General features: G+C 63.7%; 2 protein-coding genes across 2 annotated transcripts; both read right to left on the reverse strand.

The window, feature by feature from the left end:
* Window positions 1–1,880: 1,880 nt before the first annotated feature.
* Window positions 1,881–5,428, reverse strand: RSKR (ribosomal protein S6 kinase related). Its single transcript, XM_054287506.1, has 11 exons — window positions 5,069–5,428; window positions 4,314–4,397; window positions 4,169–4,237; window positions 3,958–4,027; window positions 3,211–3,318; window positions 3,038–3,078; window positions 2,915–2,942; window positions 2,708–2,797; window positions 2,548–2,636; window positions 2,368–2,478; window positions 1,881–2,277 (listed from the first exon to the last, which is right to left on the reverse strand). Exons 1-11 carry the CDS (start codon window positions 5,426–5,428, stop codon window positions 2,056–2,058), a joined length of 1,272 nt encoding a protein of 423 aa, XP_054143481.1. The 3' UTR covers window positions 1,881–2,055.
* Window positions 5,429–6,053: 625 nt separating this feature from the next.
* BLTP2 (bridge-like lipid transfer protein family member 2) lies at window positions 6,054–19,659 on the reverse strand. Its single transcript, XM_054287138.1, has 39 exons — window positions 19,579–19,659; window positions 18,807–18,936; window positions 18,492–18,538; window positions 18,052–18,214; window positions 17,853–17,971; window positions 17,448–17,508; window positions 17,051–17,249; window positions 16,776–16,899; window positions 16,292–16,416; window positions 16,142–16,209; window positions 15,900–16,048; window positions 15,544–15,662; window positions 15,188–15,351; window positions 14,798–15,062; window positions 14,499–14,704; window positions 13,255–14,350; window positions 12,842–13,033; window positions 12,561–12,763; window positions 12,365–12,483; window positions 12,070–12,290; window positions 11,773–11,963; window positions 11,588–11,687; window positions 11,313–11,515; window positions 10,718–11,012; window positions 10,442–10,599; window positions 10,145–10,351; window positions 9,939–10,038; window positions 9,562–9,744; window positions 9,268–9,389; window positions 9,036–9,191; window positions 8,841–8,962; window positions 8,387–8,567; window positions 8,224–8,310; window positions 8,014–8,124; window positions 7,793–7,928; window positions 7,453–7,577; window positions 7,005–7,106; window positions 6,790–6,924; window positions 6,054–6,612 (listed from the first exon to the last, which is right to left on the reverse strand). The coding sequence occupies exons 1-39, from the start codon at window positions 19,647–19,649 to the stop codon at window positions 6,430–6,432; spliced, it is 6,738 nt and encodes a 2,245-aa protein (XP_054143113.1). The 5' UTR covers window positions 19,650–19,659; the 3' UTR covers window positions 6,054–6,429.
* Between the last annotated feature and the right edge of the window lie 762 nt (window positions 19,660–20,421).

Here is a 20,421-nt window from a genome sequence, read left to right on the forward strand (position 1 = left end):
TGAGAACAGGGATGGAGCTGCACACAGTAACTGGCACAGCGCTGCTGAAGGGCTCTGGGGTGCTGGGCAAAGGGATGGAACTGCACATGGAGGCTGGTATGGTGCTGCTGAAGGGCTCTGGGGTGCTGGGAAAAGGGATGGAGCTGCACACAGAGACTGGAATGGTGCTGCTGGGGGGCTCTGGGGTGCTGAAAACAGGGATGGAGCTGCACACAGTAACTGGCATGGTGCTGCTGGGGGGCTCTGGGGTGCCAGGCGCTGGGATGGAGCTGCACAGGGAGACTGGCACAGTGCTGCTGAAGGGCTCTGGGGTGCTGGGCAAAGGGATGGGACTGCACACAGAGACTGGCACAGCGCTGCTGGTGGGCTCTGGGGTGCTGAGAACAGGGATGGAGCTGCACACAGTAACTGGCATGGTGCTGCTGAAGGGCTCTGGGGTGCTGGACACTGGGATGGAGCTGCACACAGAGGCTGGCACAGTGCTGCTGGGGGGCTCTGAAGTGCTGGGGCCCAGAACTGGACTGCACAGAGGGGCTGACACAGTGTTGTCAGGGAGCTCTGGTGTGCTGGACACTGGGACAGGACAGCCAGGGGCCTCTGGGCTGGTGCTGCCGGAGGTCTCCAAAGAACCAGGAATAAGGGTGGCATTGCTGGGAGCTTCAGAGGCACCAGGCTTAAGGATGGGAGTCCCGAGGTCACGGGTGGAGGTCCTGGGGGACTCCAGCGTGCAAGGCACCGGGGTGGTGCTGCCAGGGGGGCCCATGGTAGCACTTCGCGAGGGTCCTGGGGCGCAAGGCACCGTGGTGATGCGGCTGCGGGGGCCCCGGGCACAGGACACCGGGGTGGCACAGTCCTACAGGATATTTTAGGGGGAAAAGGGGGTCAGGACAGCCCTGCCCTTTCCCCCTGCACCCGCAGCCATTCGCCCCAGTGTCCCCATTTCCCCCATGCAGGAAATACGCCCGTCATTCCATTGCGCCAGCACCATCTGCCCGCCCAACATTCGCGGTTCCGGGACACCCCGTTACCCGGCCCGTCCCGTTCGTTATCCCGCACACCGACCTTGAGACGCAGCCGGCGGAGCAGGGGGGTCAGGCTGGTCCGGTCGGCGCCCGACTGTAGCTGCAGCTCCTGCAGCGGGGCGCGCCGGGGCCGCTGCTGCGCCTGGCGGGGAACCGGGGCGGGTGGGGTCACCGGCGGCAGCACCGGCAGCTGCCCCCCACCACACACACACACACACACACACACACACAGATACCGGGAGCGCTGCACTGCACCCGCCGCCCCCTCGGAGACCCTCCGGAACATCCAAACCCAACCCCGCTCTGGCCTGCACTCACGGCAGGGGTCTTGGCGCGCCGCATGGCCCGGCAATGCTCCCGGTATCGGCCTCGACTACGGCTGCGGTAGCTCTCAACCTCGGCCCCGCCGGATTGGGGCTGGTCTCGGTCCTGGTTCCCGGTCCGGGCCCGCTGGGTTGGGGTTTTGGGGCTGGTCTCGGTTCCCGGTCCGGGCCCGCCACCGCTAGCGCGCCGTCGGTTTGAAAACCACGCGCGGCTCTGATTGGCTGCGCCGCGCGCGCGTCACCCCACTGGGCCACCGTTGGGGCGGGGCCACTGCCGCTGATTGGCAGGTGAGTGGGCGTGACTTCATCCATTGGTCACGCCCCTGCCGCACGGCACAGCGCCGGTAGGGACAGACGGATGGACAGAAGGATGGGCAGGCGGATTTAGCTCCTCTTGCATCGCCTGCCCCGGGATAACCACCCCACACGGCCCCCAGACCTGCCCCAGCCCGCCCCGAGGGAGGTTGTCCGTCCCCGCTCCCCCGCCCCGGTGGTCCCGCTTTGCCCACCACGAGTCAGGGCAGCACCGCAGCAGTGCCCGCGGCTCTCGGGTTTATTGCTCCCGCGGGGAGAGGTACAGAGCTGAGGTACCCGGGGAGGAGATCGGGGGGTACCCGGGTGACCCCTTGGGGACCCGACCCAGCAGGGTCCGACCCGCTGCCGGGGTGGGGATGTCCCTGAGCGATGCCGAGGGTCCCAGCCGTGGTGGCTCAGCCAGGCCAGGGCCGGTCCGGGGGGGCGGCGAGGTCGTAGTCAAAGTCGGCGAAGGTGGCGGAGTCGGGTGGGGGCTGCTCGGGGGGTCGCGGGGCCACTGCCACCACCACCGGGTCCTTCTGCAGCAGCTCGGCGTCGAAGGCCACCCCGCGGAAGAAGGGATGGCCCTGAAAGTGGTGGAGGTAGCGCAGGCGGTACAGGGGGTTGTGGCACAGCAGCTGCGGGCAGAGAGAGGACAGTGAGAATGGAAATCTCGGCATCTAGCCCAGGGCCCAGTGGGGATCCCAAAATCCAGGCAGGAGGGTTACCTCGGCAAGCAGCCGGGACAGCTCGGGGCTGAACTCGGGTGGGCTCTCGTAGCTGCTCTGTTTGACACATTCCAGCATGGCCACATGGTCCCCTGCTGGAGCCACGGGGAACTGGGGGAGCACAGAGTGAATTCAGGGTCTCCCTGCGGTGTCCCTGTCCCCCCACCCTGTGGTCCTTACCTTCCCACTGGCCAGGGCGAAGAGCAGGACTCCCAAGGACCACCAGTCGGCTGCATGGCTGTAGGGCCCCCCACTCAGCACCTCTGGGGCTGTGGGGGGAGTGGGTGAGCACCTGGGGGTCTGTGCCCCCCAGCACAGCCTCCCAGAACAACCCCCTTACCCATGTACTGCAGGGTGCCACAGATGGTGTGAGCTCGCTCGCCCCACTGCAGGTACCGGGAGAGGCCGAAATCTGTGAGCTTGAGGTGCCCTGTGGGGCCAGAGGGTGTCCTCATTGACAGGGTGTCCCCACGGATGGGGGATGTCCCCATTGACAGGGTGTCCCCCTTGCCAGGGTGTCCCCAAGGCAGCGCCACCAGGCTCTTACCTCTCTCATCCAGGAGGATGTTCTCCATCTGAAATGAGACAGGCACTGAGGTGGCCTCTCCATGCTGGGGGTTCAGAGACCCCCCCACCCCATCCTCCAGCCCCCAGCCCCACTGCCACCCACCTTGACATCTCTGTGCATGATGCCCAGGTCATGGAGGTACACTGGGGACAAGACAGAGCCATCAGTGCCATGTGTCCCCTCCCAGCACAGCCACCCCGGGGTGGCTGACCCTGCCTGCAGTTCTCTGCTGCTGGGGACACTGGTGGCTGTCCCCAGCTTGGGGGGTCACTCACCCAGCACCAGCACCAGCTCGGCGGCGAACAGGCGGACGGTGGCCTCGGCCAGGCAGCCAGCTGTGCGCCACAGCGTGTGCAGGTCCCCCGTGCTGCAGTAGGTGCACACTGCGGGGACAGGTGACAGGCCTGACTGGCACCAGGGACACTGGGGCGGCACGGTGTGCAGAGGGGTCAGACACTGGGCTGGCACAGGCACAGGGGTGCAGAGGGGTCACTGCAGCCATGCACTGAGGTGGTGGAGGTGCTGGGGTTATTAAGGCAGCAAGGTGGCACAAGCGGCAGGGCAATACGGGCACTGGGTGACATACTGAGGTGACAGGGATGAGTAAGGTGGCATGGGAACGTACACCAGGGTGACATCAGCACCAGGGCCCTGTGGGCTGAGAACACACAAGCACCTGGGACCACGCGAAGTACCAAAGTGACCAAGCGGTCCTTAGCGGTCACACAGGCACACAAACCGCAGGCACTGAGGTGACACAGCCATCGGGACCGGGCAGGCACCAGCACTGGGGTGCTCTGTTCACCCCCACACTGGTCCCTGCCCCACCGTGGCTTGTCCCTATCCATGTCCCCATCCGTGTCCCCCCGCAGGCCGCGGTGGGTGCGGGGTTGGAGGCGGCAGCCGGAGCGCCCGGCTGGCCCCGGGGCCGAGCGGGGGGAGCGCGCAGTGCGGGGACACGTGTGCGGGCGGCGGGGACACGTGCGCGGGCAGGGGGGGCCCGCGGGCAGATGGTCACTCACTGATGAAGAGGTGGCGCTGGCCCTGCCAGCTGTCCCCCAGCCCGTGCACGAACGGGTGCCTGACCTGTCTCTGGGGACACAAAAGCGCAGAGAGTGAGCGGCCCCCGGGCAGGGGACCCCGCCCCTGCCATCTCCCAGCCGCAGCTCCTGGGGTCCCCGCGGCCACCCTGAACCCCTTCACGGGCTGGGGTCCCTCCCGGCCCCCCCTCACCTGGATGCTGACTTCTTCTTTGCACTGTTTGAGGGTGTCACGGCGCAGCACCTCCACTTTGGGCACAACCTGGGGGGCGAGGCGCTGTCAAGGGGGGGGACAAGGGCATGTGGGGGCACCCAGGGGCCCCAGGGGCAGCACCCACCTTCACGGCGCACACCTTCTCCCTCCCGCAGTCCAGCACTTTGAGGATGGTCCCGAAGGAGCCTTTGGCCACGAAGCCCAGGATCTGAGGGGAGGAACGGGCTGAGCACGCCGTGGAGATGGATTTGGGGTGCTCAGGATGGGGTCCTGCGTGGGGTAAGGTGAGGGGCACAGAGCACCCAGAGAAGACGCTGGGGACACATGGGGACCCAACAGAGACCGCAGCAGGATCCATGGGGACACAGTATGGGGCACAGGGACACGGGGGACAGGGACACGGGGACACCAAGGAGGCAGCGGTGGATTTGACAGAATGCACAGGATCCCCGCGGGTCCTCGGTGGGATGCCACGCTCCGGTGGGGTACGGAGGAACCCCGGTAGAGCACACGGATACCCGGTACGGGCACCCGGCGGCGGCGGGGATGGAAGGGGAGCCGGCGGAGCGGCCGGGGACGCCGGTAGGATGCGCAGGGAGCCGGCAGAGCGTGCGAGGGGAGCCCGGTAAGGCAGCCGGCGATGCCGGGATGGCGGCACGGGATGCACGGACGGCACGGGAGGATGCTCAGGGCGCTGGGGGACCCCGGTGGAGACGTGCAGGAAGCCCGGTAGGACGAGCAGGGACACCGGTACAGGATGCGAGGGGACCCGTTAGGGCGCCCGGGACTGCCGGGGCGGGACGCAGGGGGAGGACGATCGGGGATCCCGTTCGGGTGCAGCGGGACCCCGTTCGGAGGGTGGGGGCTCCGGGACGGCACCTTGAGCTGCTGCTGGCGGGCGGAGGGGCGGACGGGGAACTCCGGCAGGAACAACGAGACGAGCTGCGGCAGCGGCCACCCGGGCAGCGGCGGCTCCTCGGCGGGGCCCCGCGGGGCCAGGGCGAGCCCCGGTCCCGGCACCGGGACCGACACCGGCACCGGCACCGACCCTGCTCGGCTCAACAGCGCCCGCACCCACGAGCCCACGGCGCGGCCCTGCGGAACCGGGGACAGCGTCAGCGAGGGGACCCCGGGGCGGGGGATGCCCGGGGGGATCCCCGGGGCTGATGCCGCCGCACGCACCTGAGGGGGCCGCACCGGAGCCGGGGTCGGGCCGGGGCCGCTGCTCGTCGCTCCCATCGCGGCGCCGCCCGGCCGCGCCCCGGGCCCGCTCCCCGGTAATCGCCGCCTTACATAACCCCGCCGCCCCGCCCCGCCCCGCCCGCCGCGACCACCCCCCGCCCCGGGGCTCGGCGGAGCGGCTGCCCCTTGCACGGTGACACCCACCCGTGACCGATGCCCCCCTATCCGGGACCCCCACTACACACCTGGGGGCTGCTCACCCACCCGTGACTGATCCCACTCCAGGACCCCCGGGACTGATCCCACCCCCACCCCGGACCCCCGGGACTAATCCCAGCCTCTCTCCGGGACCCCCTCATTGCACACTCTGCGGCTCTCCCTTCAACCTTTCCTTCTCTCTTTACACCCCACGTGCTGCAGCCCTGAGGGGATGCCTGCAGTCCCTGCAGTCCTTTTTATTTAAACTCTCTCCTTTTCCAGCATGGCCCTGGGCTCACAGAGAGAACTGCAGAGGGGTGAAGGCACAGGCTGAGCCCAGGGGTGCCCTGACCCCAAATGGGGTGCTCTGGGCAACTATTGGGGAAAGGCAAGGGGTGAAGCCTCCAAGGATGGGAGCTGCCGGGCTGAGATGGGGGATGGTGCTGAGCCCAGCACTGCAGGGTGAGGCACTGACCCGAGCGTGTTCCAAATTAAAAACTCTTTATTTAAACTCTCTCCCGTTCCCCTTTTTCCCAGCCTGGAGCGATCCTGCTGCTTCACCAGGCCCAGGGGCTGGGCCCAGCACCCGCACAGCAGGGAGGGGGGGAAGCTCCCAGGGGCCCTTGGCACAAGGGTTCTGCACCCCACAAAGCAGCCCCGGAGCACCCTGTGCCCCACAACCCCGTGCTGCTCCACCCCTGCCCCACAACAACGGGGCTACCGAGGGCCTGCACGTGGCTGAGCCCTCCTTGGGCACTGCCGGGCAGCACAGCCCCCCCAATCACCTTTGGGGTGTCCCCCCAAGTTGGGGGGGAGCACGGGGCACCCCAAGTCCCTTCCCGGCCTGCCGGGTGCTGCCGTCATTTGCGCCTGCCGAAGATCGACTTCTTGCTGGGGTTCTTCTCGCCCACGCTCAGCCCGATGAGCAGCCGAGCCTTCTCGTCCTCCTCCTGCTGCTGGATGGTCCCATCGGATTTGTTCTCCAGCTTCCCCCGGGCCTCGGCGCCCGCCGCCGGCTTCAGGCGCAGCTTCTCCTTGATCACCTGCCCCGGAGTCAGGGGGCTCAGCCACCCCCCATGGCCACACCCCGGGTGACAGCCTGAGCTGCTGAGCCAGGGCAGCTGCTCCCCACGCTGGGGAACGTGCCACCCACCCTGGGGTCACCACCTCCATCCTGGGCAGAGCAGCTCTGGCAGCCTCAGGGATGTGGTCCCACGTACCTGTGCCACCAAGGCTTTGCGGCTGTCCCTCTTCACCGCCATGGCAAAGTCCAGCCATGTCCATGTGTTGTTGTGGTACTCCAGGCACGGCAGCACCAGGTTCAGGTCACCCCAGTCTACGCTGTTCTTCTCTCCCTGTGTGACAGAGGTGTCAGGCAGTGTGGGGATGATGGCCCAGAGCACCCCAAGCACACCCTGTCTCACTGGTCCCACACCTTGTAGCTGACACAGAGTGGCACCTGTGGGATCTTGATGTAGATGAAGGAGTTGTTCATGGCTGCACGCTCCTTCATCTTGTCGATGTCATCCACGGGATGCTGGGGACAGAGCAGAAGCCGTGAGCAGAAGGGAAGGAGAAGGGGCACAGCCAGGAACCAGCAGGGAAGGGACAGCCGGGCACTAGGCCACAGCATTGCTTCATCAGGGAGAGGTGAGAGCTGCTCTGGCACAGTGTTGGAAAAATGAGATACAGGGATCACATCAAGCGTGCAGGCGCCTGGTTGTAAAGGATGCAAATCCTCATGGTGGGAGGGAGCAGGAGAAAGCAGACAAGCGTGGGAGGGAAGTGTGGGAGGACATGGCTACCCAGCCCTGCAGTTAAGGAAAACAGACTGGCACCACAGCAGGGCTCTCAGATCCCCCCCTCACGGCAGCAGGAGGTACCTCAGGTGCTTTTCGGAACGATCTTCTGACCCCTGATGTCCGGTTCAGTCCCTGAGCAACTCCCTTCCCTGAGCCCAGTGAGTCATCGGCCCCGATCAGCTGCCGTGGCTTCACCACGGGGATCCCTGGGCAAACAGGGTGCAAGGTGGTGGTGGTGGTGTCCAGCCAGGGGTTAGCCATAACCCCAACCCTTCCACCACCTCCCTGTCCACAGGGGAGACCACAAATCCCTGTTCCTCAACTCATGGCTGGACAGCAGCTGCCCACAAGCATAATCCTGGACACACAGCCAGAGCTGTTCAAGGACATCCAGAGAGAAGGGTGATCACGAGCCTCTCACCTGTTGTCACCAGCTTGGACTTATCTTCCTCATCCCCCACCTCCTCCTCCTCCACATTACGGCCAGGGAAGAAGAAACCCATCATTCTGTGGAAGAACTGGTGGGTGAGCTGGATGGTGAGAGGCACCACATTGACCTGTGGGAAAGTGACATGTCAGAGCCAGGCACACATTGCCTGTGCCCCACAGAGACCCTGGCACCTCCCAGCCCAGCCCTGGCACCTCAAAATGCTCCTTGATGGAGATGCCTCCCACGGGAGGCCGGACCTTGCTGAAAATCCTCAGGGCCAGCTGCCGGCCAGACTGGCAGGAGCTCTGGGGACGCAGCACCACCTGCAGGGAAGAGGATGGGTGGCTGGGGTGAGGACAGGCCGCTCTGCCACACCACGTGGGTCCCCAGGATGCAGAGCTGCTCCCCCAGCTGCCACTTGCCTTGTACACAGCGTTGGGCAGCAGGTTGTTCATGGTCACCCAGCCCAGTTCCAGCAGATGCTCGGCCGTGTCATCCGACTTGTTGACCTGTGCAGACAAATCCATCAGCTCCCAATGTCCCCATGCCCAGCTCAGGGGCTGTGGGCACTGTCCAACTCCACACCTTGCTGTAGAGGAAGCGCTGGAGCTCCAGCTCAGCAATGCCCAGCTGTCCATCCTCCTCTGTCAGGCGCCAGCGTGCCTGGGCAAAGTAGAACTCGGTCCTGCGTGCCACGCTCACGTCCTCTGGCTGCTTTCGCAGCTCCATCTTGTTGGCTCGCTGCAGCTGGAAGTCCTTGAAGCACCTGCAGCACAGAGGAGAGAGCTGGGATGTGGGAGTCCTAGAGCAAGGGGGACACAATGCTGGGGAAGGCTGAGATCACAGAATCAGAATGGTTTGGGTTGGACACCTCCCACTGATGCTCCAAGCCCCATCCAGCCTATCCTTGAACACTTCCAGGGATGGGGCAGCCACAGCTTCTCTGGGCAACCTGTGCCAGTGCCTCACTGGGAAGAATTTCTCCCTAATATCCAATCCAAACTTAGTCTCAGTTTAAAGCCATTCCCCCTTGTCCTACCTGATCAGTATGTTCAGCTCCTCGCTCTCCAGCTGCAGGTCAGCTTTTTCCTGGCTCAGCTGCTGCTGCAGCCGGTGGTTCAGGTCGAGCAGCACCTCGTTTTTGCTGTCATCCTTCAAGGACTGAAGGACAGAAAACCCTCAGCACCCTCTGCCCTGGAGCAGGGATCCCAGGGAGCCAGGGATGCGGGCTCACCTTCATGTTGGAGTACATCTGCTTCTCCAGCTGCCGGATCTGGGCCACGTGCTGCCTCACGGCCTCCTGCAGGTGTAGGATACTGCTGCGCTGCTCCTCGGGGTTGCTGGAGATTTCCAGCTGGAAACGCACCCTCTGCTTCTTCTCACTGTGCTCCTGGGCATAGAACAGGGCAAGGTTAGGCCTGCCTGGGTGCAGGGAGTGGCACAGACACCTGGAGCCCCGTGGGTACCTTGCGTTTGGGCTCCACGTGCAGCAGCAGGTTGTTGACTATGTCGAGGATCATGGCATACTGTGCGGGGTTGGTGGAGATCTCCAGGTCGTGGTGGATCAGGGTGAAGGTGTCTACAGCTCCTGCAGGGACACAAGGGGCAAGTGGGGCCTCAGCATGGCCAGAAATGCGTTGGGGACCCCTCCTGTATGCAGCCCTCTGACCTCAGCAGGGCCAAAAGAGATCACCCCATAGAGTTAGCCATGGGTCAGCCCAGAGCTCTAACCCCACAGCACACTGCCTGGCTGCACCCACCCTCCTGCTTCTTCAGCAGATCCTCCTTCTCCTGGTTGGCAGGGGTCTCAGGGGGCTTTATCTGCGTGGCCAGCTCGGGGTCGATGTCGTGGCTGTAGCTGATGTAGTACATGCGGCAGCTGCAGCGAGAGATGATCCTCTGCACCTGCTGCGTCTGCTGGGCTTCCGAGGGCTGATTCCAGTCTGGGGACAGGCAGAGGGACCACAGTCAGAGCGCCACGTCCCAGCACAGTGGGACTGCACAGAACAGGGCTTGGAGCATCAGCCACCTCCTGGAGCCACACAGGGACAGGACAGGGGCTCTCAGCTCTACCAGCCTTGGGGTCACACCCGAGTGGGACTGGGGTAGGCAGAGCAGCCAGGCCTGTGGGCAGTACCTGTGGTGGTGCTGACCATGCCCCCCACTGCCTGTCCGCTCTCCATCAGCTCCTGCACTGAGTCCAGGCTCCGCTGACGATGCTCCTCAATATTTTTCACCTGGGGAAGCAAGGAGGCACTGCTGGCTGTCCCCACTTTCCCTGGCTTGGCCAGGGCACTGACAGCACTGCCTGTTCCCCACATAGCTCACCCACCACACACTCACCTCCAGCCAGAGCTGGCCATGCTCCCCCTCAGAGGGGCTGCTCTCTGTCGTGGCAAAGTACTGCATGCCATCCAGCAAACACGTCCAGGATGTCTTCTGCTTCAGAGTGTCCCCATACCAGGCAGGGTGGTGCTGGCACTGCAGAAGCTGTGCCTTCGCAGCAGACACGATCACACAGCCCTCTGTCTCTGCACCACGTAGAACCATCTGTGGGGGGAGAGACCCCAGGAGTCAGATGGACCTTTCTGGGGCAGGCACAGCCCCTGTCAGAGCCAGGCTGAGGGGACAGGCAGGTACCTGGCAGTTGACCAGCTCGATGAGGCAGTTGCGGTTGTAGATGTCGTCGGTCTGGCAGGCGGCGATGCCGCAGAGCTGCTCGCTGGCCCCCGACTCCTCTTCTGTGAAAACCACAAACTTGTCCGTCTCCTCAATGAGCTTCTGCAGCATGTAGGCCCCTGGGGAAGGAGAAAGGTCAGTGCAAAGCTGTGGGGGGATGTCACAAACGTACAGAATGAAAACAGGCATGGCTTTGAGCTGTGGGTTTCCCCTTGCTACCCTCCCGGCTGTGCTTACCCCCTGAGGAGGCTCTCTCAGGCCGGCCGCTGGTGATGGGAGCGGTCACTCTGGCAGGCATGGAGTGAGCAGAGAGGGGGCCACGCTTCAGCTTCTTGGCCTGCAGCTGTGTGTCAATCTTCAGCCCCTTCAGGGCCTCTGTGGACAGGTTCCGCTTGAGCACAGCCGCTTTCTTGTAGCCATCGTAGAGGCCGAAGGCAATGTCCCGGTTCGTGGTGGTCCAGGACGCCCGCAGGTCCACCAAGTGCAGCTGATGTGTGTGGAAACCATCATCCCCATCACGCAGGGGCAGCTCCTGGGCACAAAGGGACAGTGCCTCAGCACAGCAAAGCCACCCCTGCCCTGTCCAGTGGCCTCATGCACTGGGACTAGGAGCCCTGCCAGCCCCTCAGGCAGAGCATGGGGATTAGAGCCCAGACCACCCCAGTGACCACAGCATGGGCACAAATTCAGGTGCTTGGTAGATTGGAGACCCTGAAGTTCTCTCACTTCCCCAGCCAAATCCCTTCCCCACTGCACCCAACAACCAACATCCCCTTGTCCTGGAGATGCCACCAGGCCAGCACAAGCTGCTGTGCCCTGTTTGCAGTGGTACCTCCTCAGCTGTGCGGTTGCTGTGCCGCTGGTAGGTGAGGGAGGACAGGCTCAGCAGGTGGGTTTTCTTCACCAGGGTGTCGAGCTGGTGGTCAGCGTTCTCATCAGAAGTGGAGGCCATGAGGTGCACGGTGACCTGGCTCAGGTCACTCACCATCTGTGTGATGCTCCACTCCGAAATGAGGCGCCTCATCACTGTGCCAGCTGGGGGACAGGGACAAGGGTGAGCCAGGGCCCTGCTGTGCCTGCAGTGCTGCTGGCAGGACTCCCACTCACCTTGTGGGATGAGCCGCTGTGTGCCCCGAGTGAAGATGTGTCCCTGGCAGCATTCCACCTGGATCCCCCGCTGCTGGGCAAAGGAGGCCCAGTAATGCACCTGAGAGGGAGCAGAGAGCAGGAGCTGAGAGTCCAGCAGAGGCAGAGCAGGTACGAAACACTGGATTCCCCACCCTGGGAATTACCTGCAGCCGGGGGAAGAGTGCAGTATAGGACAACTGCTTGTAGTGCTGTCCCAGCTTCTTCTTGCTGGGTTTCATGTTGTTGAAGAGCTTCCCACGGCAGATGGGCCGTGTCACGCTGGTCCACGTGGCCCAAAAATTCTGCATCCAGCGGAGGGTGCTGCTGTAGAGCAGTATCCGGGGCTGGGAGTACTCTGAGAATATACCCACCATCAGCCCGCACCATGGGGCCAGGACCCAACCCACAATCAGCATAACCTGCCCTTTTCCCCTAAGGATCCCCAGGATGCTGTCAGCCACCTTTACTGGGCTGTGTCAGGTCCATCCGGATGGAGAGGTTGAGGTTCTCGGAGCGGAAGGCACGGTAGGAGTCATACTGCTGCCCCACTGGCACCTCGGGCAGGAACTCGGGGGAGCGCAGCACCACGCCGTGGTGGTCATGGGGGTTCCCGTGGCACAGCCACTGCAGGTCCAGCGTCATGCACAGGTCAGGCAGGTGCAAGAAGCAGCAGTCGTCATATCTGAATGCAGAAAGAGATCCCAGTCACCCCCCGGCACTGGTGAGGGCCCCCCATGCTCGTGGCCCCACACTCACTTGGAGGCTGTCCGGACGTTGATATCCAGGTTGCCCTTGAAGACAAACTGCCCGGGCTTCCAGTGGAAGGAGAGTTGGCTCCACTCCCAGTGCATGTTCTCTGTAGTGTTGTAGGGGTCCTGCAAGGGCAGGTGTGAGGAGAGGCAGGTGTGAGCTGACCCCACACCATGTTGCTCCCCAGTCCAGCAGCACCCACCTCGGTGGCCAGCTGGTGCAGGTTGGCCTGTTCAATGTCCATGTGCCAGTTTCCATGGAAGAGAAGGCGGCTCTTGTCCCACCAGGGCAATGGGGCACTGGGGTCCTCTGAGGGCTTGGTGAGGAGATCCACACACTGGCCGATCAGGGTCCAGGCTGGGTCCCAGCAGGGCCCCCACACGATGGTGTACTGGGAGATCACAGCTGGGGACACAGAGGTTGGCTCAGCCATTTGCGCTGTCCCTACCCCACCACAGACCCCCCCATTCCTCCGGGTCTTACAGTGAAAGTCATGGTAGAACTTCAAGGGTGGCATGTTCCTCTCCACCGTGGCATCGCCCCAGGGCAGCCCCAGCTTGAGGATCTGGCGGCGCCGGGAGCAGGCCTGGCCACACTGCTCGGCCCCGAGCAGCCGGCCCGAGAGCTGCCAGTTCCGGATCTCAAACAGGTACCGGGGGTAGTCACGGATCCGCACTGCAGGGGGAGGAACGGCTGAGGAATGGGGCAGCAAACAGACAGGCAGCCCCCCACTCTGGGACACAATAGGAGCCATCATCCTGTCACATCTCTGCTTCCTTCCCACTCCCTTTGAACCTCCAAAAATCGTCTTCCCTCCCTGGCTACACGCCACATGGTGCCAGGCCACATAGCCAATGTGCTGTCCTCCAAGGGCACCCTCCCACAAAGCAACTCACCAAAGAAGCTGCCAACTGTGCCCTTCATCATGCGGCACCACTGGGTGACCATCTCCAGACCCTCTGGGGGGAACGGGCTGACGTCATCCATGTCCCTCATCTGCTCCAACACACGCTCCGTGCCATGGAAGGACTCATCGGCCATGGCCACCAGCTCCAGGTGGGCCAGGGTCCAGGTGAGGAGGGCTCTCCTCATGGGCGTGTTGGCGTAGAGGCGCCGCGAGCGCTGGATGTAGATCTCGATGTTCTTCTTCTCCAGCGAGGCGTAGAGCTCCTCGATCTTGCGGGCAGGCAGCAGCTCCCCGTGCTGCTTGCGCAGCGCAGCCACCTTGGCGTCCAGCAGCTGCAGCCGCTTGGCGCTCTCCTTGCTCTCGTCCTTCATCAGCTCGTAGTTGTCTCGCAACTTGACCTCAAAGACGTCATCCAGGAAGACCCAGGAGAAGTGGGTGACTTTGAGCAGGAGGTCGGGGGGCAGGGCCGTGCTGGAGGGGCGCCCAGGGCGGTGCAGGCCCTTCAGCCACTTCTGCACGCCCACGGCAGCGTCCAGCGTGCGGGAGAAGTCGTACTGGTAGGGGAACTCGATGGTCACGCTGGCGAAGGAGAAGGCCCAGCCGCGGTTGCGGAGGGTGCGCAGGGTGGGGAAGGCGTCGCGGTGCCGCACGACCTCCTCCAGCTCCGGCAGCAGCTTCACCTCCACCTCCTTGAAGCTGAAGATGCTGTGTCCATCAAAGCCAGCGGCCAGCTCGGGGCAGTAGCCATGCAGGGCGCCGCCGTGCCAGCTGACCGAGGTCCGTTCCGCAGCCAGGCTGATGTAGTTGGCCTCAGAGACAAAGGCTGTGAGCTTGGCAGAGCTCAGCTCCAGGGACAGCGACAGGAGCCTTTTGGGAGGGGGCCCTTTTGGCTGGAGGGGCGCTGGTGACTCGGTAGGGGTGGCTGGGTGGGACACGGGGCTCTCTGGGGCGGGGGAGGGAAGCGTCCTGTGGCCGAGGGCGCTCCGCAAGGCTTCGTGGCACTGCAGGGTGGCCAGGGTGTGATGGTACAGGTGCATGTGGTCAGGTGGGCTCCACAGCACTGCCAGCCCCTCGCCGCACTGCACCTGCACCAGGAAGAGTGAGCAGGGACCATGTCATTGCCAGGGCCAGCACAGAACAGCCCTGTCCTCCCCACAGCACCTTTCATGCCAGCCAATCCTCCCCCTGCCCCATCTACCCCAGAATAGGACAAAGCTCAACAGCCAAACCAACCTCCAGGGAGCGGATGCTGCTGTGGTAGGTGACACAGAGCACGGAGACGTTGGCCACTGGGTTGGGGATGGCAGGAGCTTTGCAGCACGGCTGCATCTTCTCAGTGATGCTCTTCACCAAGGCCAGCACCATGCCCTGGACGCTGAGCGTGCAGCTCTCAGCACTTCCCAGGACAGTCAGCGTGTCCAGCCGCAGCTCCAGGGCACCTGGAGAGACAGCAGGTCAGTGCTGGAGGCACAGCACAACATGCCAGGGTTATTCCAGGACAGCCATCTGGGATCGGCTTGGATGCTACCTACCCACTACAGCCGAGAGTGTGAATAGGTTCACGTCTTCCACCTTCAGATCCACCTTCCAGAGCAGCCCCCAGGGCTCGCTGGAGGCAGAGGGTGGCTGCTTGGCAAGTTCAGCCCCATCAGGCTTTGGGCAGAACAGGGGCAGGACCCTGGCCAGGCACTCAGTGCAAGTGTCAGACGACTCCACTTGCAGCCCCCGGATGGTGCAATCCAGGAAGAGCGTATCCGACTGGGCACTGGACATGCCCAGGGGCTGGTTGTAGCTGCCCTGCAGGGCAAACAGGATGATCACTCTCAGGCTGCAGGACATCCCTGTGCCATCACACATCCCTGTGCCACCCACATGGAGTCTGAGACTGAAAGCCCCCCTTGGTCCCTCGGCTCACCCCTCACCTGGAGGTTGAAGGAGTCGAGGATGAGGGCTTCTCCCCACACGTGCATGTTGGGGGGATGTGGGGCACGCTGGATGTGGGAGTCGTTGCCCACTCGCCAGCACAGGTGGTCCACGGCCACCACTGCTCGCTGGTGCACGCTCTGTGGCCGCAGGTGCTGGTAGTCTGTGGGCACAGAGGAGGGGGAACTGCAGGCAAGGCTCACCCAAACATGGGCACCTCAGACACGACCAGGCAGGGATCCACAGGCCCTGGCCACACACACACACGGGCAGCACAACCCTCTCCATCCCCCACCCTGCTGCCTCTCTGTCAGACCCCAAGAAGAGCCCAGCACATCCCTGATCCAGCCTGTACCTGCAGAGATGGAGTTGAAGCCCAAGGCGAAGGGTGGCGTGTCCCCCAGCTGCACGGACACGTTGACGTTGGACAGCGAGGCACACAGGATGATGGGCGCTAGGATTTGGGGATAGCTCCTGCACAGACAAGCAGCAATGGGCTGTTACTGGGAGCTGTATGCCACAGAGCCTGGCAGGGAGCAGGCCCAGAGGGATATCCTCCCTGCAGAGGCTCCCTGATCACCTCCTGACCAGCCTCCCCATCCCACAGGTGGTGCACAGATAAGGTGCTGAGTGCCCAGGCACCATGCCAGAGCGTGGCCAGCAAGAGGAAACAAGCTGAGATACCAGCAGCTGCACTGAGGCCAAGTTTACCTTCCCTTGTGCCCTTGGCTGGGGACAGGCACCGCCTGGCACCTGTATTCCTGTGCCAACAGCCCCAGCCAGTGCGAAAACTCTTGGTGACGGTAGTGGATGATGCAGGTGTTGAGCAGCACAGCAGCCGAGAGGTCAATGGCTGTGACCTAGAGCAGGGAAAGGGCCAGGTGGCAAAAAACTCATGCCAGGAGCCAAACCAGCCACCCCCAGGGGACAGAGTGTGCCCAGCGCTCGCTCACCTGCACACTGGTCTTCAGGGAGTTGAGGCACACGATGCGCTGGCGGCTCTGGGACAGGAGAAGGCCATCTGGGGGGACAAAAGAGCAGAAATGAATGGCAGAGGGCAGTGATGGCAGCCCTGTCCCATCAGTGCCCTCCTGGCTACTTGCCCTCCAGGTGGAGGTCTACACTCATTTGGTCCAGGTCTGAGGTGGGCGTGAAGTTGCGCAATGGGATTTGCTCCTCCTCACGCTGATATAGAAACTGCAGCAGCTTCAGGCTCCAGGTGAGGTGCCTGGAAGACACAGGGAGTCACTGCCAGGAGCGAACTGCACTGTCATGTCCTGCACTGTCATCTCCTTGTCTCTCATCACCAGCTGACCAGCATGCTGGCATGGACAAACACAGCAGCCCAGCTGCAGCACAGCTCAGTGCTCTCATCCCATCGCCTGAGGATCCTGTCAGCTGTCCTACTGGAGAACCAGCTCACGTGCCTTCCTCCCTCCCCAAGAGCCCAGCTCAGTCCTTCCCACTGGAGTGGGCTCTAGAACTCGCTCTCTGCAGTCCAGCAGAGCCAAGGGACAAGAAGGGAATGGCACAGTTGTCCCCAGGTCCATGGCCCCAGCATTGCTTTGGACTCGGACAGCCCCTCACCTCTTCTGGCTGTTCATGGACAGCACCATGCTGGTGTTCTCCAGCTTCATCTCCACCCTCCTGGGGATGAGCTTCAGTGTGTCCCTGCTCAGCACAGACAGCGATTTCGAGGGCTCCCCTGGGCCTGCAGAAGGACAGAGAGAGTCACATGAAGGACTTGCCCAAACCCCCACACTCGGGGGTGATCCCACAGCCAAACCCCTCTGGCTCCAGTGCAACCACGGGGGCCACCAGCCCCTGCCCTGCCCCAAGCTTGCTCCTGTCCTTGTCCTGACCTGTGCTGGGCTCTTCCCCCACGCTGCTGTGCTGGGCCCCAGCAGTGACGTGGTGCAGGAGGGGGCTGCACAAGAGCCCCTCGTGCAGCTCTGCCTGCAGCGTGCGGACGCAGAGCCGGACGCCCACCAGGCGCCGCTTGCTGCTGATCTCCAGGGACAGGGAGAGAGCCAGGGCCAGCTCTGCCAGGCACGTGTCATCCTGTGCACAGGGGACACAGCAGGGAGCACACAGGGGAGTCACACAGTGCCCTCCCAGTGCCTGCTGCAGGTGGAGAGCTGGGCACAGCAGAGAGCCCAGCACCTGGCAGCATCACCCAGCCTCGGGGACACCTGGGACAGGTCCTCAGCGTGTCCCACAGGTTCCAAGTGTGGGATTTCTCCCTCCTCCAGCACTCACCAGCTGGCTGCTCCTGAGGACTTTGCTGTTCACCTTTGTCAGGCTCACCTCGCACGTCAGGCTGGGGAGAGTAGAGAACAGAAGGAGGATGTGGGTCCTGCTGCTGCCAAAACAAGTTCCTGCCCTTTTTCCTGTGGGACACAGGGACCCCCAGGTCCCTGCTCCAAGTGCTCCCAAAAACAGAGCATGCCCTAACTCCATGCACGCCACATTATTGAGAGAACACACAACTCAAGCTTCCTGTGACAGGAAAAGGAACCAGGCCAGCCTCAGAGGAGGTTAATGCGTCACACCACAGGTGACATGGGATGCTGCTGAGTGGGACAGAGAGAGGACACACACAAGGCTGGGCTCAGAGGAGCTTCCCTGCCCTGGAAGCAGACAGGGGTATGAGTACAGCATTACCTCTTCCCATTGCCATTGAGGAGGAGACGTGTCTGGCTGGCCTGGATGTGCCAGAGAGACTCTGAGGTGGCCACGTGCAGAACCATGATGTTGATGGAATCCATGTGGATGGAAAAGAGCTGGGGGGAAGGTGCTGCTGTGAGGGATATCCGACAGCAGCACAGCCCACAGCAGCCTCTCACAGCCCACAGTGCCTCACCTGGCTAAGGAGCCTCAGCAGGGAGGGTTTAAGGGTCAGCTCTGTCTTGCTTTCATTTCCATCAGCTTCTCTGGGAGCTTCTGGGACGGACGGCTGGAACCCAGGGCCTTTCTGGAGATCCGTGCGGATTCGCACCTCGCCAAAACACAGCTCAAAGTAGCGCCTGGGGAGCAACAGCACAGGCAGCTCTGACAGGAGCTCACACTTGGCACACCTGGTCCTGCAACCAGGGATTCCCCCTACCCCAGGGACGTGCAGGACCAGCACAAGGGTACCCACAAGACACTGTCACCTCCAAGCGTGGCTCACTCCCTCACAGAGCTGACCACAGGGCAATAAGGATGGCAGGAAGGTGTAAAGGCAGCAGGATGGCAAGCAGGGCGAGGGGTGAGGCCGACCCCCAAGGGGAGCAGGCAGGGAGCTGGGGAGGGGGCACGTACGGCAGCTCCCGGCTCAGCTTGCTGGAGATCCAGATGTTGTCGATCTCCTGTAAGGACAGACAGCTAGGTCAGAGAAGAAACAATTTGGCTCTGCCTTGTGATGCTCATCTCAACATTCCCACTCTACCCCCAGTGCCTGGGATCATGCAAGGAGCAGCCAAAACCCCAAGTCTGGCCATGGGAGGAAGGGACTGGCACAAGCCATGGGGGTGTTCAACAGGAGAGTGGCTCCATGGATTTGCTGCCAGCCTGGAAGTGACAGCAACCACCCTCCCTGCCTTGTCCAGCAGTGACCACCCCTGCCCAGGTACCCACCACAGTCTGCTGCTCCCGCTGGAACTTGAGGCTGATGTTCTGGGCCCAGAAGAAGCCAAAGGAGCCGATCTTCAGCTCTGCATGAAGCTTCTGCCGGCACCAGGTGACAGCCAGGCGACATGCCAGCCATCTGTGGGGACAGGGGGAAGGCCAGGGTCAGCCTCCCCACTGGGGTTGGGGTCTAGAGATGCTCTTCATCCTTTGAGCATCAGCTCCAGCACTCACAGCTGGACAGGAGCTCCAAAGGACTCATAGTGGGGAATAGACCCTACAGGACCATCCCCAACAATCCCTGACCACCCCCTCCTAAGACCAGACACCTCCACACCCCCCTGCCCCCCATGCCCACCCCTGTGAGCTTCTCTGAACTTCTCCATGCCCCCAAGCCTCTAACACCAAGCTCTACAACCCCCCAGTCCCCTGCAGGCTCCCCTCCACACCCGTCTCCCAGCCCTGCGACCCCCAAAATTCCTGACACCCCTCCAAGGCCTCTGTGTCCCCTCCACTCCCTCCCCCCAGACCCCCAACACCTCACCCCCAGCCCCGCACGCCCCCCGCACCCCTGACACCACCCGACCCCCCCTTTCCACCCCCAAAACACCCGCACGCCACCGCCAGCCCTGGGGCCTCCCCTCGACCCCGCGGGCTCCTCCCAGCCCCGCTCAGCCCCACCCGCCGCGCTGCCGCCCCCCATCCCGCTGTCCCCCCGCTGTCCCCGCCGTGCCCCCCGCCCAGCCCCGTCACCCCCCTGTCCCCAGCGCCAGGCCCTGACCGCGCCAGCAGCCCGGCGAGCAGCGCCACGAGCACCACGGCGAGCAGCGCGGCGGGCAGCGGCGGCGGCATGGCGGGCACGGCCCCGGTGCGGCCCCCGGCCCCGGAGAGACCCCCTCCCTCCCGCCCGCCCCTGCCCCGGCCCGGCCCCGCCGCCGCCGCCGCCCGTGGGGCCGCCCGCCCGCGCACCCCGAGTGGCCGCTGGGAGGGGCGGGACGGGGCGGGGCCCGGCGGGGACAGCGGCGGCCGCAGCGCCCCGCCAGGGCCGCACCGGCATCGGGACACGGGGATGGGGACACAGGGACAGCGGGACACGGGGACAGCGGCGGCCGCAGCGCCCCGCCAGGGCCGCACCGGCATCGGGACACGGGGATGGAGACAGAGGGACAGAGGGACAGAGGATAAGCAGGATGACAGAGGGACAGCGGGGACACCAGGATGAGGACAGGGAGACAGCGGGAAACCAGGATGGGGGACAGAGGGACCGCACCGGCATCGGGACAGAGGGGATACAGGGATGGGGACAGGGATGGACCACAGCGGCACGAGCATGGAGACAGCAGGGACATCAGGATGGCACAGGCACAGGGGTGGCACAGGGGCAACACCAGCATGGGGACAGCGAAGACACCGAGATGGCACTGCAATGGGGAGACAAATGACACCCGGGTGGAACTAGGATAGGGAGAGGAGTGATACCAGAACAGGGAAAGGGGTGGCACCAGGATAGGGACAGGAGTGACACTGGGTCTGGCACTGGGATGGAGTGAAGAAGGTGACATAAGCAGGTCAAACACTGAAATCAAATGAGGAGCAAGGGAGGGGTGACACCAGGTCTGGCACT

The sequence above is a fragment of the Melozone crissalis genome, unplaced genomic scaffold, assembly GCF_028551555.1.
Source record: "Melozone crissalis strain CALT ecotype California unplaced genomic scaffold, PUWL_Pcris_2 ptg000057l_1, whole genome shotgun sequence".
Lineage (NCBI taxonomy): Eukaryota > Metazoa > Chordata > Aves > Passeriformes > Passerellidae > Melozone > Melozone crissalis.